The sequence below is a fragment of the Rhinichthys klamathensis genome, unplaced genomic scaffold (genome assembly GCF_029890125.1).
Source record: "Rhinichthys klamathensis goyatoka isolate OS25496 unplaced genomic scaffold, OSU_Roscu_1.1 h1tg000571l_1, whole genome shotgun sequence".
NCBI lineage: Eukaryota > Metazoa > Chordata > Actinopteri > Cypriniformes > Leuciscidae > Rhinichthys > Rhinichthys klamathensis.
Genome location: NW_026607037.1, coordinates 41,080 through 61,414, shown reverse-complemented (window position 1 = coordinate 61,414; position 20,335 = coordinate 41,080). Strand labels below are relative to the sequence as shown.

The 20,335-nt window shown below is 39.4% G+C and overlaps 1 protein-coding gene across 1 annotated transcript in view; it reads left to right on the top strand.

The window, feature by feature from the left end:
* The window catches only part of LOC130075288 (corticotropin-releasing factor receptor 1-like), a 129,573-nt gene that overhangs the window by 93,230 nt on the left and 16,008 nt on the right, over positions 1-20,335 (top strand). The window contains exon 5 of the mRNA XM_056239873.1: positions 12,659-12,744. Within this exon, the coding sequence (XP_056095848.1) occupies positions 12,659-12,744 (86 nt within the window). The remainder of the gene's footprint in view (positions 1-12,658; positions 12,745-20,335) is intronic.

Below are 20,335 nucleotides of genomic sequence, written 5' to 3'. Positions count from 1 at the left end.
CACAATACTTTTCATTTGCTACTTCCCTATATAGTGCACTCGTGTTTAAATTATAGTTTAAAAAATAGATTACTGTATAAAAGGCTTGTTTTAGAACACAACGGCCCTTGGGAGAAATGTGAAGGAAAAAGCTTCAACTTCTGAGTTGCCACCTCAGGGCAAGTGTGTGAAAATTACACTCCCACTGTGGGAGGAGGATTTTGCATGACATGACATAACTCCTCATCCCTCCCTCTCTCTCTCTCTCTCTCTCTCTCTCTCTCTCTCTCTCTCTCTCTCTCTCTCTCTCTCTCTCTCTCTCTCTCTCTCTCTCTCTCTCTCTCTCTCTCTCTCTCTCTCTCTCTCTCTTCCTCTTCCTGTCTCACTTTTCCTGCTTTCCTTCGGGCATTGTCAGTCTTTCTCTAACCTTGACAGTCTCTTTTATTTCCTGGGCTTTTTTTTTTTTTGGCAAAGCCTGCATGTCAGCACCGTTTCAGCGAGCTCTTATGACAGGTAGAGAAAGCCAGTTCAGTGGCAGCTGAGCAGGGTCTTTTTTCATTATGCTAAGTGACATTTGCTCTCCATGGGTCACCAGCGAAGCATGTGAGAGAAATTGAGCTGTGACAACATTCTGTACGTAGCGGTGTGCATTTTTTGCCATCATTCCTACATTGTTTCACAGTAAGCTTTTGAGTAACACTTTGGAATACTGTTGCGTCATTAATGAACAACTGCACAGGAACAAATGATGAATATGTGGTGACCCACAAGAGAGACATTCACCAAGGGACTGTACCTTTAAGGGAGAGGTTAAAGGGTTAGTTCACCCAAAAATGAAAATTATGTCATTAATGACTCACCCTCATGTCGTTCCAAGCCCATAAGACCTCCGTTCATCTCCGGAACACAGTTTAAGATATTTTAGATTTAGTCCGAGAGCTTTCTGTCCCTCCATTGAAAATATATGTACGATATACTGTCCTTGTCCAGAAAGGAAATAAAGACATCATCAAAGTAGTCCATGTGACACCAGTGGGTTAGTTAGAATTTTTTGAAGCATCGAAAATACATTTTGGTCCAAAAATAATAAAAACTACGACTTTATTCAGCATTGTATCGTCTTCCGGTTCTGTTGTCAATACGCGTTCAGTGACGCTGATGACGTAAGACGCTGCTGACGTGTATCTGGTGGGTCCGTGTATTCGGGTTCAAATAAATATGGCTGGGCAAAAAAATGCAAGTCTTCCGCTGTGTCGAAATCCTTAGACATGTTTGCGAAGATTGTTTTGTTTTGGCGCACTGATAACACGTCAGCAGCGTCTTACTTCAGCAGCATCACTGAACGCGGCTTGACAACAGTACCGGAAGAGAAAACAATGCTGAATAAAGTCGTAGTTTTTGTTATTTTTGGACCAAAATGTATTTTCGATGCTTCAAAACATTCTAACTAACACACTGGTGTCACATGGACTACTTTGATGATGTCTTTAGCCTGGCAGCTGCTGGCCTTTTTCAGCAGGACAGGGAGCTCCTGGGTCTTTTACTCTCCACCCGTCATTTCCGTTTCCTGTTGGAGGGCCGGCGGTTTACGGCTTTCGTTGACCACAAGCCGCTGACGTTTGCCATGGCCATGTCTTCAGAGCCATGGTCTGGTCGACAGCAGTGTCAGCTCTCTGCCATCTCCGAGTATACCACTGACATTCAGCACGTGACAGGCAAAGACAATTTCGTTGCCGACTGCCTCTCCCGGGCGGTCACTGGTTCCTTCCATTTGGGCCTCGACTATGCAGCCATGGCTGAGGATCAGACCACGGACTCTGAGGTGCAAGCCTACAGGACGGCCCCCACGGTGCTGCTCATGGAAGATGTGGTGTTTTACACGGCCAACGCAACACTCCTCTGCGACATCTCCACTGGCCAACTGCGCACCATGGTACCTGCTGGCTGGAGGCATAAGGTTTTTGACGCTATCCACGGCCTTTCCCACCCGGGGGTGAAGGCCTCTACCAAGTTGGTGGGGGCCAAGTTCGTCTGGCCGGGCCTGCGGAGGGACGTCAGGGCCTGGGCTGCTGCCTGTGTGGCGTGCCAGTGCCCAAAATTGACTCGTCATACCAAGGCCCCTTTGGCACCCTTCAAAGTGCCAGAGAGAGGTTTTGATTATGTGAATGTGGACCTGGTGGGCCCACTTCCCCCCTCCCGTGGTTACACCTACCTCCTCACCATGGTGGACATGGCCACCAGGTGGCCAGAGGTGGTTCCCCTGTCCTCCACTACATCAACTGAGGTGGCCCGGGCGTTCATTATGGCTTGGGTGGCCCGTTTCGGCACACTGTCCGACCTCTCCTCTGACCAAGGTCCGCAGTTCACATCAGAGTTTTGGACTGCGGTCGCTGAGGTCCTGGGGGTGAAGGTCCATCGTACCACAGCCTATAACCCACAGAGCAACGGACTTTGCGAGCGGTTTCATCGTGGCATGAAGGCTGCGCTCAGGGCCAGCCTTACGGGCAGCGACTGGGCTGACCACCTCCCATGGGTTATGCTTGGCCTACGCTCCGCCCCCAAGGAAGATCTTCAAGCCTCATCGGCCGAGCTGGTGTATGGCCAGCCTCTGTGCGTCCCGGGGAAGTTTCTTCCAGATGCCACGGCCCCGTGCTCGGTTGCCTCCCATCGTGCTGTGTCTCGGGACATTGCTGACGCTTTTGTTCCCATTCCAACGTCTCACCATGGCCTCCCCCAGTCCTACATGCCCAAGGCTTTACCGTCAGCCAAGTATGTCTTCATCCGCCACGATGGCCATCGTACCCCACTGCGGCCCCCCTACGATGGGCCCTTCCGTGTCCTGGTGGGAAGGTTTCTAAGAACTTCTTTGTGGATATGGGGGGCAGGCCTGAGCGGGTGGCTATAGACCAGGGATGGGCAACGTCGGTCCTGGAGGGCCACTGTCCTACAGAGTTTAGCTCCACCCCTGAAAAAAATCACCTGCCTGTAACTTTCTAGTAATCCTGAAGACCTTGATTAGCTTGTTCAGGTGTGTTTGATTAGGGTTGAAGCTAAACTCTGTAGGACAGTGGCCCTCCAGGACCGAAGTTGCCCATCCTTGCTATAGACGTTTCAAGCCTGCTCATGTGGATATTGGCGAACCGCTTCAGCTGGCCCTGCCCCCTCAGCGAGGGTGCCCCCCTGCGGCAGCCTCGAACCATGCCCCTGCCCCTGCCGCTGCACCGGCCCCGCTCCCGCCCCTTGCCCTTTGCCCTTTGCCCCTCTCCTGTTAAGCGCAGCCGGTATGGTCGCCCGGTCCGCCCCCTACACGTTGACTTTTTTAGGGACTGTTATGAGCTGGGCTGTTCTGTTTTGCACTAGTGTATATTGTCCTATGTTCTATTTGGGGTACCTGTTCGGTCTGGCCCTGTTATTTATGGGTGAATTCTGGCGGGGCCTGTGTGGTGACCCACAAAAGAGACATTCGCCAAGGGCTTGTACCTTTAAGGGAGAGGTTAAGATACAGAAGTTCCGGGTTAACGTTGTGTGGTTGTTTTGATCTCACTCGCTGTACAGTGATATAGAATTATTGAAGTGGAGAGTAAAGCTGACTCGACGCATCTCCGTCTCTTGTCTCCTCATTTATTGCACTCCACTAATGTAATATCTACATTCTAGTAATTACAATTAACTAAGAAGAAAATTTGATTAATGTATTACGCTCAACATAAAACAAACACAACAGTTCTATATAAAGGCTATTCACATGAGCACGTTTAAACTAAAGGGTTTATACTTTCATTAATTTGATACGCTACTCCACATTGGAACAACAGACATGCCAACTAGTTACTGACCTGATGCAGACACATAGCTGAAGCGGACTGATATCGTCTTGGGGTGGAGCGAGGTTTATGCAAGCTAATGTGAAAATAAGCTGGGAAGCCTGAAATCTGCCCCAATGGCTCTCTATGAGAGCATGCTGCAGTTCCATTTTTCACCACAGATTTACATTGGACATTTTTGGGACACTGTAGAGCTAGGGAGGGCTCAGAGACCTGCTGCCTCGCTTAGTATCATAAATACATGCCTGCCGAATCCATGCACTAGACTTGAATATGTCCTGCTCACTTTACAAAAAAAATAGTCTAAATACGAAAGTTTGGGTTTGGTAAGATTTTAAATGTTTTTGAAAGAAGTCTTTTATGATCAACAAGGCTGCATTTTTTTATCGTACACAAAAATCGTTATATTGTATTATTATGACAATTTAAAATATTGTTTTCTATTTGAAAATATGTCATTTAATTGTGTAATTTATATGTAAATATGCTGAATCATTACTCCAGTCTTCAATATCACTTGATCCTTCAGAAATCATTCTGATTTGCTGCTCAAGAAACATTTCTTATTATTATGTTAATAAAACATATGTTATGTTTTTTTTTGTGTGTGTGTGGAAACAATGTAACATTTTGTTTCAGGATTATTTGAAGAATAGAAATTTCAAAATAACAGCATTAATTAACAAAAAAAAAAATATATATATACTGTATATTATATATATATATATATATATATATATATATATATATATATATATATATAGTTATATATAGTTATATATAGTTATATATATACATATATATATATGTATTTACTGTCACTTTAGATCAGCTTGATGCATCTTTGCTGAATGGTATGGATTTTTTTTATTGAAAAAGAAAATCTGACCCCCAAATTTTGAATGGTATTTCATAATATTCATAATTTACCATGCTCATAAAAACCTTTTTAGAGTGCTGCATGTCTACCTTTTTACAGTACTGCATGTTAGAAAAGATTCCATGCCACATCCAAAAGTAGTACAATATAATTTTCACCCCTATTTGCTCTTCATCATACTCTTCCTCATAATCGCACAGCAACTGTTTAACAAATATTTTGGCAGACTTTAAATAATGTCACAATACTGAATTGTTTTCCAGTGACGTTCACTACTCATCATCACAAAGATGGCTGTGCCAGCTGAGAAAGCACTGACAACCGTCTATTTGTCTCGTCACACCATCAGATCTGCTTCAGGCAATTGTGTGGTTGATCAGACAGGCTGGATCTGGAGGTTTACAGGAGGCAGATGACTCACCGTGTAGTGGTTACTCTGTGCCTTGTTGGCTTGTGTGATCTATAGAGCTGCCATTCACCTTCAGATGCTCAATCAATATTGCCATGAGCAAAAGGAAAAGACGAGAGGAAGTTAGTTAGAGAGTAATGGAAAGAGTATTTTCTTCCCTGCAGTAAGTGTTTGGGCTGAGTTCACTTTTTTTAACCTGTAAGTGAGTTTGAGTTATTATTTCAAGGCTCTCTCTGGGATATTCAGCTATTTTTAACCAGACAAGTTAAAGTTTTGAGTTGCATCAGAAGTTTCCCAAGGTGCTTCCCAATTACCATTGGTTTATTTACTACTTGTTTAGTGTTAAAGTCTTTCACAGGAGACAAAACAGTTATGAACTCGAAAATATTAGCTAACAGGAAAATACTGTTGGTGATTCAAACTTTTCTATTGTTTTTTTGGGGGTTTTTTTGGTGTGAAGGTAACAAAAGACATTTCTAAATGTAATTTATAAACTGCTACATCTGGGATGAGCACAATTGTTGTTAATTTTACCAGGGACACAATCGAGCTGAATCAGCACCATATCTGTGAGTTATTGTGACTGAGCATTTTTTATATCAGTGTCGGACACTTGAGAAGCAGGCTATAATTTTATTATAGACGCAATAGTGACTCTACACATGGTCAATTTCATTGCCAGTCAACTCGATAGATAGATAGATAGATAGATAGATAGATAGATAGATAGATAGATAGATAGATAGATAGATAGATAGATAGATAGATAGATAGATAGATAGATAGATAGATAGATAGATAGATAGATAGATAGATAGATAGAGATAGAACAATTAGATAGAGATAGAACAATTATCTTATGTTTATCATTCTCTCAATGCACAGTGTGTTTCCAGCCTGCATGGTTTGAGGGAAAATAGCCATGTCCTTTAAATTCCATTGACCTCTACTGTCACAGCTCCATGATGGATGGTCAGCTCTTGCTGATATCATTCCCATAATTGCGTCTTGTTATGATGGGTGCTGATGCTGTGCCCATAGGACAATCAGGGCTCTAATCATCTTGCAGCATCACCTCGACTTGAATCTTTGCTCTACATACCCGCACAAATTGACAAAGTTGCAACAGTTGCAGCAGTTCCCATGGAAACGAAAATAAAGTATGAGACAGAAGATTTTGTGACAAAGGTTTTTTTTTTTTGTTGGTTTTTTTTTTTCAAAATGGTGCATGCAGGAATATTTAGATGTTAAAGTATTCCAAGGGAGCTACAAGTTTAAATATATGTATGTGTACTGCAATATATATATATATATATATATATATATATATATTCTAAATCAGTATTAAATCATAGGTAATCCTAGGTAAGGTCCTGATTATCTTGATGGTTCTACAGATTATCTTATCAGATTTTCCTGTGGTGTGAGGTGTGACTGAGTGAATGAATCTGCTTGGAAGAATAGGAAGAACAACCTGTTGAATATTTACGATCAGAAATCCTGTTGTGTGGGGGAAACCCCGAGGACAAACGTGCGCACGCTCTGGAGATTATCACGTGAAACGAAACAAAACCCAATCAGAAAGCGAGCTGACGGAAGACCCACCTCCAGCTCCCGTGGCAACATGTAAAGTCCATGTTCACACGGTCCCCACGACTTCATCTAAATATTTTCTGTAAAAAGCAGTCCTTAAAGGAGCATTTCACGCGTGGGAACATTAATCTTTATTGAAAGTGGGCCATATATGTAGTCGAAATGTAAAATAAATTTCGAATTTGGCAAGGTTATTATAGTTTTGCATTTTTCATTAGTTTTTATTTTTATTTCGTTTTGACTTTGTTTTCAAATTCAGTTTAGTTTTAATTAGTTTTTAAAGTGGGTTTGCTAGTTTATTTTAGTTTTTAGTTTTTGAAAATGCTTAGTTTTAGTTTAGTTTTAGTGTTAGTTTTAGTCTTTTTTTGTAATTTGGGTTATTTGTCAGGGGCAAGATTCAAAAAGGTCTGAAAAAAGTATTGTGTAATAATAACTCAACAAAAACATACAATTTTAGAAAATGTATTCAACTATAACACCAGTAGCTACATAAAATGTACATATGGGCACAAATATGTAAACAGTCTACACAAGACTCCGCAGTAAGTGCAAAATGTGTAAGTGACGTGTGCCAGGAAAAAAAACCTAAATAGCCAACAGACTAAAGAAGACACATGAACAGCATGTATTCAACACATTTTTGAGCCACAAAAGACATTGCTGTCAGAGTGTCAGGAGCTCAATCTCTTTACCTCTTACAAAATCCACACATCTTCTATACAAAATTCACACCCTATAAAAATTCCACAGCTGTACAATTTTCACACCCTATACTAAATTTACCCTATACAATACTCATCTGGATTGAAGCAGCAAATATTTAGCCTGGATGCCAGCCCGAACCCCGCCCACAACATTTTTTGGTCGGGAAGTTTGGTCTGGACTCGATCCATTGAGGAGTAATTATGATCGGTTCAGAATTAGTCAGGCCAATCAAATTGCCAGAGCGGGCTTTATACGATGATGGACAGATGATCTGCAGTTACGTAATCATCACGTTATCAAAGAGCGCTTGGGTTGAACTGGTTTCCCTCAAAGATGACTGCAGCTGGAGAACTGAGATGTATAGATTCCGCTATTGCGTCTGTTGTAAAAGAAATCGACTCATTCATTTTAAAAGACGAACAGAGAACTGCAATCAAGGCATTTGTCGATCGGAAAGATGTGTTTGCCGTCCTTCCTATGGGATTCGGCAAAAGTTTAATTTATCAACTAAACGCTTTATAGATGGTCGCTATAAAGATGGGACGCAATGAAAACCCTGTGGTCGTTGTGGTTTCTACTTTGGTCGCACTCATGGAGGACCAAGTAAAAGAAGCAACACTCATTATTTTACTACTTCTTCCAGCGTGCGTGTAGTTGAGTTCTGTTGACAACTTTGCGTAGCTCATAAAAAAAAACACTTTTTGCGTTGCTCTGATTGGATGTAGGTCTATCCAATTGAGTGCAGAGTTTATTTTTCCCCTGGTTCGGTTAAGACACGCCTCATAATCAAAGCCCTATGGAGCAGTATCAGACTCACATTCTGACTAGAATATGAGTATGATGAAGTCAGGCTAGCAAATATTCAGTGAGTAAAAAAAATTACATAACATTATTTAATATTTGAATCACAGCTTATATAGTGTTTTGACATCGACAACCCAACTGCATTTTACCTCAAACTTGCGACTAGTTAACTTTCTAAAGAAGGCGCAATTGCTTCTCGTGTCGACATTAACACTGACAAAATTGTATTCAGAATTAAAAATGTTTTTTTATAGCACTTTTTAATGTGTGATTGTGTAAAGGTGTTCACGAGATACCAACCTTTCGCAAACTTGCTTTCAACGAACACTCATTTTCATGGAGACGCGGTGTGCAAGGAGGGGAGGGGCTGTGTGTGTGTGTGTGCGTGCGTGTGCGAGTGTATGTGAGAGAGACGCGTGAGTGACAGAGAGACGGAGGGAGAGCAGTTAAAGGAAATGCAGCTGAACGAATATGTTGCTCTTACGTTATTTGCTCTATGAAAGACATTGACAAAGACGAAAACTAAGGACATTTACTCTATAATTTTATTTTATTTTAGTTAGTTTTGCCAAACATACATTACTGTTTTAGTTAGTTATAGTTTTTTTTGTAATGCCTCATTTTTATTTTTATTTCAGTTAACGACAATGTTTTTTCCCCCCTAGTTTTCATTTTTAATTATAACCTTTATAACCTTGATTTGGTGCCTTCTTGGCCGAGGAAAGACAGAAAGTAACTTTAGGGCGCATTTGTATGAAATCCACCACAATCCACCACATTGCACAGCTCCGCAAGCAACTCCCACTAATCCAGAAGAGCGCCTATGATCATCCGCCTATCAGGGAAATCACTCTTCCGTCTACAAGGCAGCTACCACCAGAGCTTGAAATTCATTTCACACTAAATTTCTAGTTAGATGGCGAACTCATTTGTGAATTACTCCTCATTTGTGTTTCTTTCGAAATGGTGAATTATTGCATGTTACTGGGATGTTCAGTCAGAACAAATGCGGTGCGAAACTAGGATGGTTCACTACACAAACGTCCGTGTCCTTGTCTGATTCAGAGATTTCGTCCAGGAGAAATTGGCATCGTTGAAATAGTTTGCAGCAGACGGACTCTATCTCTATGTCCGTAGGCGCAGTGAGAGCACAGGCACCAGCAGACCGCCCCAGCTCGAGCCAGTCCGGGCTCCTCGTCCGCGACAGGCAGCCGCCTCCTGTTCCTCCATCAGCCTCAGATGCTCTTCGCTATATGCGGCTCGAAAAAGTAGCCACGAACATCTGATTCGAGCATCAGACTTTCGAAATCCTCTTCTTCCATATCATATTGAGTACAATTCGCCATTGTCGTAACTTTACATCTGGCTTCACAGCCCGTTCTCATCCCAATGCGTCATACATGTGACGCTTTGGACATTTCGTCGAAATCTTACGCACATGGCATCCTTTAGCGTCAATATGAGACGCAGAACCCAAGGCGTCATACAGGTGACGCTCGTCTAAATCCAACGCACGTGGCATCCTTTAGCGTCAATATGAGACGCAGATCCCAAGGCGTCATAACCGTAACCCTACCCCAGACCAAAACCTACCCATAACAGTGTGTGTTATATTGACGCTAAAGGATGCCATGTGTATAAAATTTCGACGAAATGTCATATGGCGTCACCTATATGACGCGAAAGGATGAGAATGTGTTGGGCTTCACAGCTCCTGTTAGCTTAGCTTCCAAACAAGATGGAGTATATTGTTTTTAGTTTCAGAAAGTGAAGTCCAACCCACTGATCTGTAATAGGTCTGTAGCGTGAGTGGGTACCACCCCCCTGGGAAAATAAGGAACAAGTGTTTGTAGTCTCAACCCCTCTACCAAGATATGGGACTTCCTGCTTAGAATGACGCAAAATGACAATTTTTACATCATTATAAGCAGGAACTGCTAAACTGAAATCCTTATTTCACCAGTCTCAGGGAAAAATGAGGGAATAATGCACGACCATTCAAAAATTTGACTGGGTTTCTTGCGATACAAAGCTTTATAGCTCTATTTCTTTTTGCCGGTCCATGCTTGTTTACTTTAAAGTCATGTTTGAAGTGAGAAATTTTGCGAGATTCCCTGTGTTCGCAGGCGGGACTCTGGTTGTTTGTGAATGGAATCTGTTAGTGTGTGGTGTGCCTTATGATTCATCTATGATTTCTTATCGTCATGTTTGTGGTCTCTCACATTTTGAAAATCTTATAAGATTTATTAGCCTCAGTCATTTAGTTAGTTTTCCTTTGTTCTCAGTTTCCTGTCACTAGTTTGTCACCTTGGTTACTCATTAATGAGATCCAACTGTTTGTAGTTAATTATCCTGTGTCTATTTCAGTTCCTTCATTATCTGGTGTTAAATGTGTTTAAGTGCACACTGTTCTGTTGAAACCTCTGTGGCTTACCTGTATTTACTTTTGTTTTCAGATAGTTTTTTATCTAAAACCATCTTCTGCCTTCGTCGTCTTTGGACCTATAGTGTATTTTTGTCTTGTTATTCAGAAAATATGTATACATCCTTTAAATTTACTTAAAAAACAACATTGATTTGTATAGTTTATTAAACACTACCATTCAAAAGTTTGGGTAGGTAAGTCTTTTAAGCTCACATGATCGCTCAGAAATCATTCTATTATGCTAATTTGATGCAAAAACATGTTGAAAGTTGTTTTTGCTGATTAATATTTTTAGTGGAAACATTGATTCATTTTAAAATTGACAGCATTTTTTTTAAAACATAAAACTTTTATAACATTAAAATACCTTTAGGTTTACTTTTGATCGATTTAATGCATCCTTGCTAAATAAAAGTATTGATTTAATTATTTTTTAAAACTTTATTGACCCCAAACATTTGAACAGTAGTCTATTTATAACAATAAATGTGTCAATATATAAACAAAATTAAATTTATTTCAAGATATATTCTGACGAACTAGTAATATCTTTAAGCTTTTCAAATAAATTTGTATTTCTAAAGATTTTTGATTTATTTCCCCCCCCCCCCCCCCCCCCCCCCCCCCCCCTGAAAAACAAGGTAAAATGCACCATACCTGTAATTACCTGCTCCAATTGCTTAAGTTGTAACAAATTGTTATTAATGTGTGGGTTTCATGTTATTAAGAAAGTTAGTCTGGTAGAAGTATCTGTTAGCCTTGAACTAGAGAGATCCTAGAACCATAATGAACTACTAATATAGAGATGCACCCAAATGAAAATTCTCGGCCAAAACCGAAAATGAAAATGATTTTTTTTATGATTATTAATTTCTTATTTAAAATGATTTATTTAAAATTATAATTGTATTAATATTAGACTTTTTAATTAAATTCAATAATTTTATTGAATCTGAATTTAATAAATACAAGCCAATAAAATAAAATAACTACACTTTTAAAGTAACACACCAAAATTTGACAGAAAATATATTAAAATAATATCATATCAATATATTATTCTTCATTCAGTTCTATGCAACAGATTCAGATTTAACAGATTTATTTTTTGACCAGTTATTCAATTTAATTCAATTCACATGTATTTGTATAGCGCTTTTCACAATACATATTGTTTCAAAGCAGCTTTACAGAAAAACGAAAATTGCATTTTTTCGGCGGCCGAAATTTTGGTGCATCCCTAAATACTAACCCCATTTCCAACCTTAATACTGTAGAGTGAGATGCTTGGATGTTCCTGCGGGAGTGTAATATAAGTGTCTTTGGATAAAATGCTCACGGCTCTTCTGTATTTCAACATTTCTGTCAGCAGAGTTCTGGAGTGCTCAGATTCTCTGTGCCCCAGATTCTTATGTTGTTGAATTTCAACCTATTTTATGGGATTTTGAAAACTTTCACCAGATCTAACAAAAGCTGTTCAAAGCACAATATAAGCCTTGTAGAGGAAATGTGCCACAATGAAATGGGAATCCACTGAAATGGAAATGGGAAATGAAACCTAAAATCACTTTTTCATTCACATGCCTGCACCCATGACTGATTTTTACCACAGAAGTTTTATGTTTCAGAAGATGTTTGTAAACTATAAATGAGCAAAAGATTTTTGATGTTTTTCAATATTATTTTATACTTCATGTCGCTGCACAGTATGGGGTGTAGTGGGGGGTTTGGAATTTGTAGATCAGTTTTATGTGAGAGATTTTACCGATATCCATGCTGATATCCATGCTAAGGTCAAACCTATGTGCAATTTGAGATCAGATATTGATTGAAGCCCTATTAATATTCTTAGTGTTTTAGGTCATATTGCATAACTTTTTAACCATGTAATGAATTACATGTCATGCAATGAAGAAGTGACAGATCTGTCCGTAGATGTTCAGAATAAACATTATATAAACTAGTTACAGTATCTGCCTTAGAAATGTAATATGGGGATTGGTCAATAACCAGTGTGATATATGTATTTTTTCCCCCAGATAATGTGTACAGAGAATGTCTGGCTAATGGGACCTGGGCAAAGAAAGGAAACTACTCCCAATGTCAGGAAATCCTCAACGAGGAGGTATGTGGTTGCACATACACATTATACATATTATACATCGTGATAATCTTCACAAATGAACACAACTTTTATTAAGTTTGAAGTGTAAATATAATCGGCAGAAGTCAAAAGCTAAACGTAGTCTATAAACAAACTACACCACGGTCGCATGGCTTCGACGTCACTATCACTAAGTTTCTGACAACACTTTCAGTCTTTGAGAAAGCAAACTAGTGAGTAGATGAGTTTATCTGTTCGGCTGATGACATTTAATGTCTCCAACAACCTCTGTTTAGACACTTTTACAAGACAAGTAAAAGTTTTTTTTTTTAAATCACACGAGGGTATTTTATATAGTTGATTATACCATGCATGGTCTGTCTGAATACTTGATTTTGATAGTTAGTTCCAAGTCAGTTTAATCACTGTTCTGTATAATGCGCTGTTTTCATTGAAGCGTGCACACACATATGTCAATCGCACACAGAGTGCGGAGATTGCGCTGCCCAGATAGAAACATTCAGGAGCACAGAAACTTATCAACGCTGCCCTGGACTTGTATTAATACAATTGTTTCGCTACTGAAGTGTAACATCACTGGTTTTGAAGTAATTAAACTCACTCCTTTTTTTGTTAATGGAGATAGATGCTGAACAGACGCAGGTAATTCACACACACTTTAATTCAATTCATTAATTCAAATAAATGTAATATACGCACTACTTTGTCTCTGTGATCTGATTTAAAGCAGGCAGAATGCTAGATCTAACGAGCCGTAACTGACAAAAATAACTGTACATTTTACCCTTCCGGACAAATATTGTGCTGCAAACATCAATAACAGCTTTAAGTTGTCAATGCTGGCAAATGACAATGGTATAAGCGGGATAATCCGCGCATTGCGTTGGGTGGTTTGGGTGGTCCTCATTGTTGTGCATTAAAATTGTTTAATGCACAGCTAGCCATGGATTATCCCTAAAGCCGGGTGCACACTGTGCGATTTATAATTGGCCGTGATTTGGCCAAATCACGGCCAAAATCGTACAGTGTGCACCCGGCTTTACATAAAATGTGAAAATGTCATGAGCTTGTGTTCACCACGGACCTTATTTCAAGCATTTAACCCTTTGACGCGTACGATCACACCGGTGTGATCAGTCTTGGCTGGTCCCTGGAGCGTACGATCACACCGGTGTGATTAGAACGGTCAGTGCATCACGTAATCAACTGCTAAATTCAAACGTGCTTTCGCGCGTTGGCTGGCGCTGAGCCAGAGACAGACGCACTCAGTGCTGTCATATATCACAACTATTGAGTATTTTAAACCACATAATGTTTATTTTAGGTTTCAGACATTTAAATACACATAAGTACTAGCAAAACAGTGATTTTGAATTAGTAAAATAGACACTGATGTCTATGGAAACGGCAACAATAATCATTTCCATTATAATAAGACAAAACGTTTTATTCATATCAGATACACATTGTGTAAGTAGCTTTACATTTTACCCTATTCTTCTCCTAGTTCACCGGCCACTTACTTTCATGTATTTCGTGAGAAACAACAGGTCCGATTCTCTGAACTGTGAAACAAACTAACATGGCGCCGCCCATCGTGCATACAGCTCAACTAATGCGATCGTTATAAATATGTTTAAACAACAAAACACATCCACTTGCACATATTTGACAATCGGAATATCAGTGTTTCATGCTGTAGCTAATACATTTGTGAATATTTTGAATAGAAAGGGAAAAAAGACATAAAAGCAGATCATCACTCATTCAGCTCTGTGTTGTGATTGCGCTGTGTCACGTGACAAGAAATGACGCGTCACCATGGAAACATTAAAGTGACAGGTTCTAAATAACGGTCGCCTTGAAAAACTCACGCTGGGGGGTCAGTTAGAATATTTTAAACTTACGTGTGAAAGGGTTAACCAAAAACCCATACAAAAACCCAATTGACTTTAGGATGATGAAACCGGAAGTGCTAAAATGCTAAATTGTTTCTGGGTTTTGGCCTTCAAACATACATCATCCCATCACTCTATAAGGTTTTAATTGTATCATAATATGGTTTTTAGTTGAAGGATTTGGATGAAGATGAAAAAAAATCCATTTGAACATCTTTGTGCAAAAGGTCAGATGTTCTTGCTTTGCGTAGAAGTACATGCTACTCATTATATAGTTTGCCGTAAAAATGATTCTATTAAATAAGAGTTAATAGTGTGTGAAGCATTTTCACGTGTGGCCTTAGACATTTAGACTCCATACATACAAACCAATGCAAAAAACTTTGCTTACTTTGCTTTGCACTCTGGATCAGTTAGTTCCCATTTTTACTACGTTTAGACTTTGTGAATCTAATGTAATGTGAAGGTTAAAGTAGTGTTGTTGAAAGAGTGACACTTGTCATGTTTTCAGGATAAACTGAGGCATTTACCGTTCTTCAGGGGCGGACTGGCCATCTGTGTGATCTGGAGTATCACAGAACGGCCGGTACTCCAGGACGGCCGGCGGGCCGGCCCACCACCCGCCACACACGCAGTCATAACCTGTTTTTTCCCCCCACTAATCTGTTTCACACTCCAGTACTGTAGGTGGCAGCAATGCACCTTTAAGTTGGATGCCAGCGCGGAGCATTATCAGCTCGGCCCAAAAAAACTGCGATCGCGGCCGAAGCAGCTGTGCGGACTGATCTCGATCACGCGAACATTATTACACAGAGTTGCGCGATCCACTGAGAAGCATTTCAATTCAGCGCAGAATTCTCTATCTCTATTATAAACCCACAGATGGCTGTGATTTAAGCTAGTTAAAAGCCAGATTAAACAGCGCTGATATTCTCAACATCTTGACGCAAAAAAAACAGGTGAAACATTGTTCCAAGAACAAACCAGTTAGAAGACATTTCACTCCACAACTTATGAATTAACTGTAACTTAGTAAAACAAACTTTTTTGGCAGAAATGTGCCTGTATTCATATTAAAAATGCTGTTATATTAATAGTCATATAGGCCTATAAATGTAGGCTATTAAATGTAATGCAGTAATGTTTTTGTTTAGAAGTTATGGCAGTTTATTTATTTATTTTGCATTAAATATTTATACTAAATGTTTATGCTACAATAGGTTTTTAGAGAATAATATATATATATATATATTACACATTTTTCACCAATTGTTGAACCAGAATATCAAGATATTTTATTATTTCGCATATGATGGTGAAAAATAAAAAAGTTAAAGTTAAAAGTAAAGGTAAAGGTAAGGTAAAAAAAAACACCACCATGTTATATGTATAATAAATATTTTTGAGTATAGCCCTTCTAGATTATTTTATCCCTTGAGGTAGCCCTCACACACAAAAAGGTTGGAGACCCCTGGTATAAAGTAACTAAATGTTTTATAATTACAAGTTTGTGTAATTAGGGTTTCTGTAGCCAGTGACATTTCATTATTTGTATTTTATTTTCAATGCAGATGTAATGGCATTGTACATTTTTTTGTTTTTATTTGAAGACTGAGGCTTCATTAATAAACAAAACCCCAATTGTCATCATTGTTTTTGAGATATTACTTGCTGTGAATACCTTGTCTGATATAGGTTACAGTATTGTGGCATAGTATCAGGACATCCTAGTGGCTAGGGGCGAATGGCTGGATGATGGGCCTATTTGGGAGAAAGTCCAGGGCTGTTTTTTAGCCCCAGTCCGTCCCTGGCGTTCTTCAATCAGAAAGCTCGCTGTAAGTCTCCAAAGACTGCACAATAGAATCAATGCATTCTTGTTGAGAGTTGTCACTTGGAATCTTTAGCAAGACTGTCATCCGACCTTCATGGACAGACATGGTTTGCTTTTTATTTGCGGCTTATCTTTATGCTGTTTTATGTGTTTCAAATGTCCCAGCTAGATGCTGGTTGGCAAAGTTAGTTGGATTCTTGGATATAAATAGCAAATGCACTCATAACTGGCTTTTTGGCTTCTAGAATTTAATTTTAGAATTTACATACATTTTCTTAAAAATAAAATACATATTTCAGTAAAAAAATAAACTTCTAAAGCCCCATATATATATATATATATATATATATATATATATATATATATATATATATATATATATATATAGGCTTCTAAAGCCCTATATATATGTCATTTAGTATAGAATATCCAAACCAATTGTAGTTTATTTGAACATCTTTGCAGGTGAATCTCTCTGAAACACAGACATGGCTGTTTGACAGAGACATTGATACTGCATGTCTACAAGATTCATTAGCTGCCCTTTGGTGTAACAGAAGTAACATGGGGGGGGGGGGGGGGGGATTAATAATGTATGGGCTTTTATCTTTCCTCAAAGGAAGCAATTTAACCAGGCATGCTAAGCCTTTGTTCACACAGGGCTGGCGAAAAGAGAAATCGCTCATTCAATCGTCCCAAGTCGGACGGAGGAGTGGGCTAGCAAGGATAATGCTCAGATTTATATGTAGACAGCAGGGAGGGCTTTCACCACAGCTAGTGGCTTACTGGAGCATGTGATTACCACTAGATGCTGTTTTTTAGCTAGAGATTTTTAGCTTCACTACTGAGAGCACCGTTGGAATTTATATGTATTGTATTTAAAACTAGAAGAGAGCCCCATTGTATTTAAAACTAGAAGAGAGCCTCTTAATCGTGTCATGCTGTTAGCATGTGATCTGCTGGAGGCTTTGTTTAGTAGCCTATTAGTAGCTACTCTTAATCCAGGCAAGTTGGATACTGTGGTGGTCATGCAGGAGATGCAGAGCAGGTTCAAATCTGTGTCTGGTCTTACCAGTAATTGTATTTCTTTAATAAGAAATGTATATATTATATTTTATATAATATATACAAATATAACTATAATATATTTTCTTAAAAATAGAGGAGACTGAGGCAATTTATTACACTTCGAAGTTAGTTTTGCCACAAAAATGCATCATTTACAGGATTTTTTCTGCAAATATTGATATATGTGATTAATTGCAATTAATGTATTTAATTAATCAGCATATTATATATGAGTTTAAACCCTCTTTAAACTGACCCTCGTTTATTAAGCAGTCTGGTGAGAAATGATTCACGCAAACATGAAAGCATTGACGTTGATCGTGGGGAATATTCCCTTCGAAAACAAAACTCAGCCACTGCGTCTTCAGCGGTTCGGATTTAGGAACATCAAAATGACTGCTGTGTTCGTTATTACTCCCACGAACAGAACACCACAATCGCTTGGACGGCATTCTGCTCCAGCGTATCAACAATAGCGGACTATAATGACAGCTCGCTCAGGGCGGGTCTGTGTTGAAACGCTGCTGTCAATCAACAATCGTGGGACGGGCGTCCGACCGTCAGACGGCTCGTTTTGAGGCAGGGGAAAACATATAAGGAGATTTAAAAAAAACACTGGATGGATTTTTATCATTATATGATGGTCGTTTACAGACCGGTGTTACTCACATGGTGCATTTGCTTCGCCCTGCTCGTCACAATTATTAAATTATTATATTTCCTTGCAGTTTCTTTTCTTGCCATCTAAGGCATAACTGTTTGCACATTGTCTGTAAGAGGAAAGGAGTGCAAAATTGTCAGAATATCAAGTAAAGCAGGGTTACCAGGTCTTTGGTATCTTAGCCTAAAAGCATAACAGTGGTATTCAGAGGAACGGCAGTCTTTAAATCTTTTTTTAGCCTTTCTGCCCTAAGACAGAGGCCCCAGTGACCCGCCTGGCATTTGTGCCTGGCAATGCAGGGCAAATACATTGGAGTATGTCCTTGCTGAAGAATATTTTAAATGTGGCTATCAGAAGAGCTAAATGAATGATTGTACTTCCATTGTCAGTTGGCTTATTGTAGATGTAAATGCTTTCCAGCTCCCCCCTGCTCTTCTGTAATTCTGTCTGTCTATTGTGGTCTTTGAAGAGTACTTCAAGACACAAGCTGTTGCCTGGTCAGTGGTCACCCTCAGCAAACTGTTGTTGTAAAGTCTTTGGCATCACTCGGCAACTATTTGAGAACCATTTTTTAGCAGGATGAAAAAAAAATCAACACAGAATGAACACTAATGATAAATTAGAATCAGAAACAGAAGGCAGTGAAGCTCACAGAGAGAGACCGACTGCTCTCAGGAAAGCAGCAGAGTTTATCAAGTCAGATTTGTTCACAAAATTAGCATAAGGTTTGCAAAGCGACTTTCACAGAACACATCTCCTTGTCAATTAACAAAACTCACTTTACCATGAGAAAATATATTAAGCCAGTTGTTCAACATTAGCTGCACCATAAGGCCAAGTATTATACTATGCATTGTGGGTGCAAAGTGTGACGTTGAATTACTTTGTGAAATCCAGTGAAAATTTATACCAGGAGTGTCAGTTTAAGCTATTAATTTTGTACAAACAATTATTCAAAACTTCTGAAGCTACTTTTTGAAATTTCTATTCAGCGAGTTACTTTTTTTGCCACAATAATGCATAATTTACAGGCTTTTATCGGCAAATATTGATATATGTGATCAATTGCAGTTAATGTATTTAATTAATCAGCATATTATATTGTGGCAAGCAGGACAAGGCCGAGGGCCGTGAGAGATATGAGACCGGTGCGTTGCGCAGGTGTCGCTCATTATCAATCACGCCACCGGCCTTGCGGCGTTCTCTCACGGCCCTCGGCATCGTCCTGCTCGCCACATACATAATTTAATCTTTTAATCAATTGACAGCCCAGTAAAAACAGCTGAAACATATTTTCAGAAACGTTCTGAAAGAATCTGGCTTGACAGATTCTCTGCGATGTAGAGTTTTAATGAATGGGGCTTGTTTATGTTAAAGTATGTTTTTAGCACCGCCATCTATTATAGTTTAGTGTTGATCCGTGAGCTGTGTGCTATAGAAGCAAATCACAGCGTGAGGTATTCATTCATGTCTCTTGATGCAAATTGAGAGTGCATTAAAATAAACACAGCAGTGTTCCGTGATAAAAAAACGTCAGTTAAACCTGAGGTGATGATTACTTTTCAGCAGGTGATGATGCCTTTTTAGAAACAAAAAAAAAAAAGACTATTTTGTTTGGATTTGAAACCAATTAAAACCAATAAAAAGCTGTGGCAATTCGCCTTTGGCTAAGCCCCGCCCCCCTTAGTTACTGTTGCTACGTCCGACAAACAAACTTCATCTGGGCTCTGGTATCAACATGGCTTATGCTGTGACAGCTCTTCCTGCTGAAATTTTATCAAACTTTTATAAAGCAGCAAATAAAGTGTCCGATAGAAGTAGGCAAAAGGGGCTGCAATATACGTTCGAAGGCTATATTCACGACATACAGGTGAAACGCAAGGAACAACAAGGCATCCAAATAGAGGCAAAAGCGTACCGGTCACAGTCAAAAAATGAACCACCGCATATCCTACTAATCGAGACGGAGGCGGGGACTAACAATATCAAGGAGCAACACTGTTCATGCAAAGCTGGGTCGGTCTCTATTCACTTCTATAATCGTTTTTACAAAACAAACGGACTACGCGAGTATAACGATGTATTTATTAGCAGCTAGACGACACTTGTCAGGATTTAACTTCGGTCTGGGAA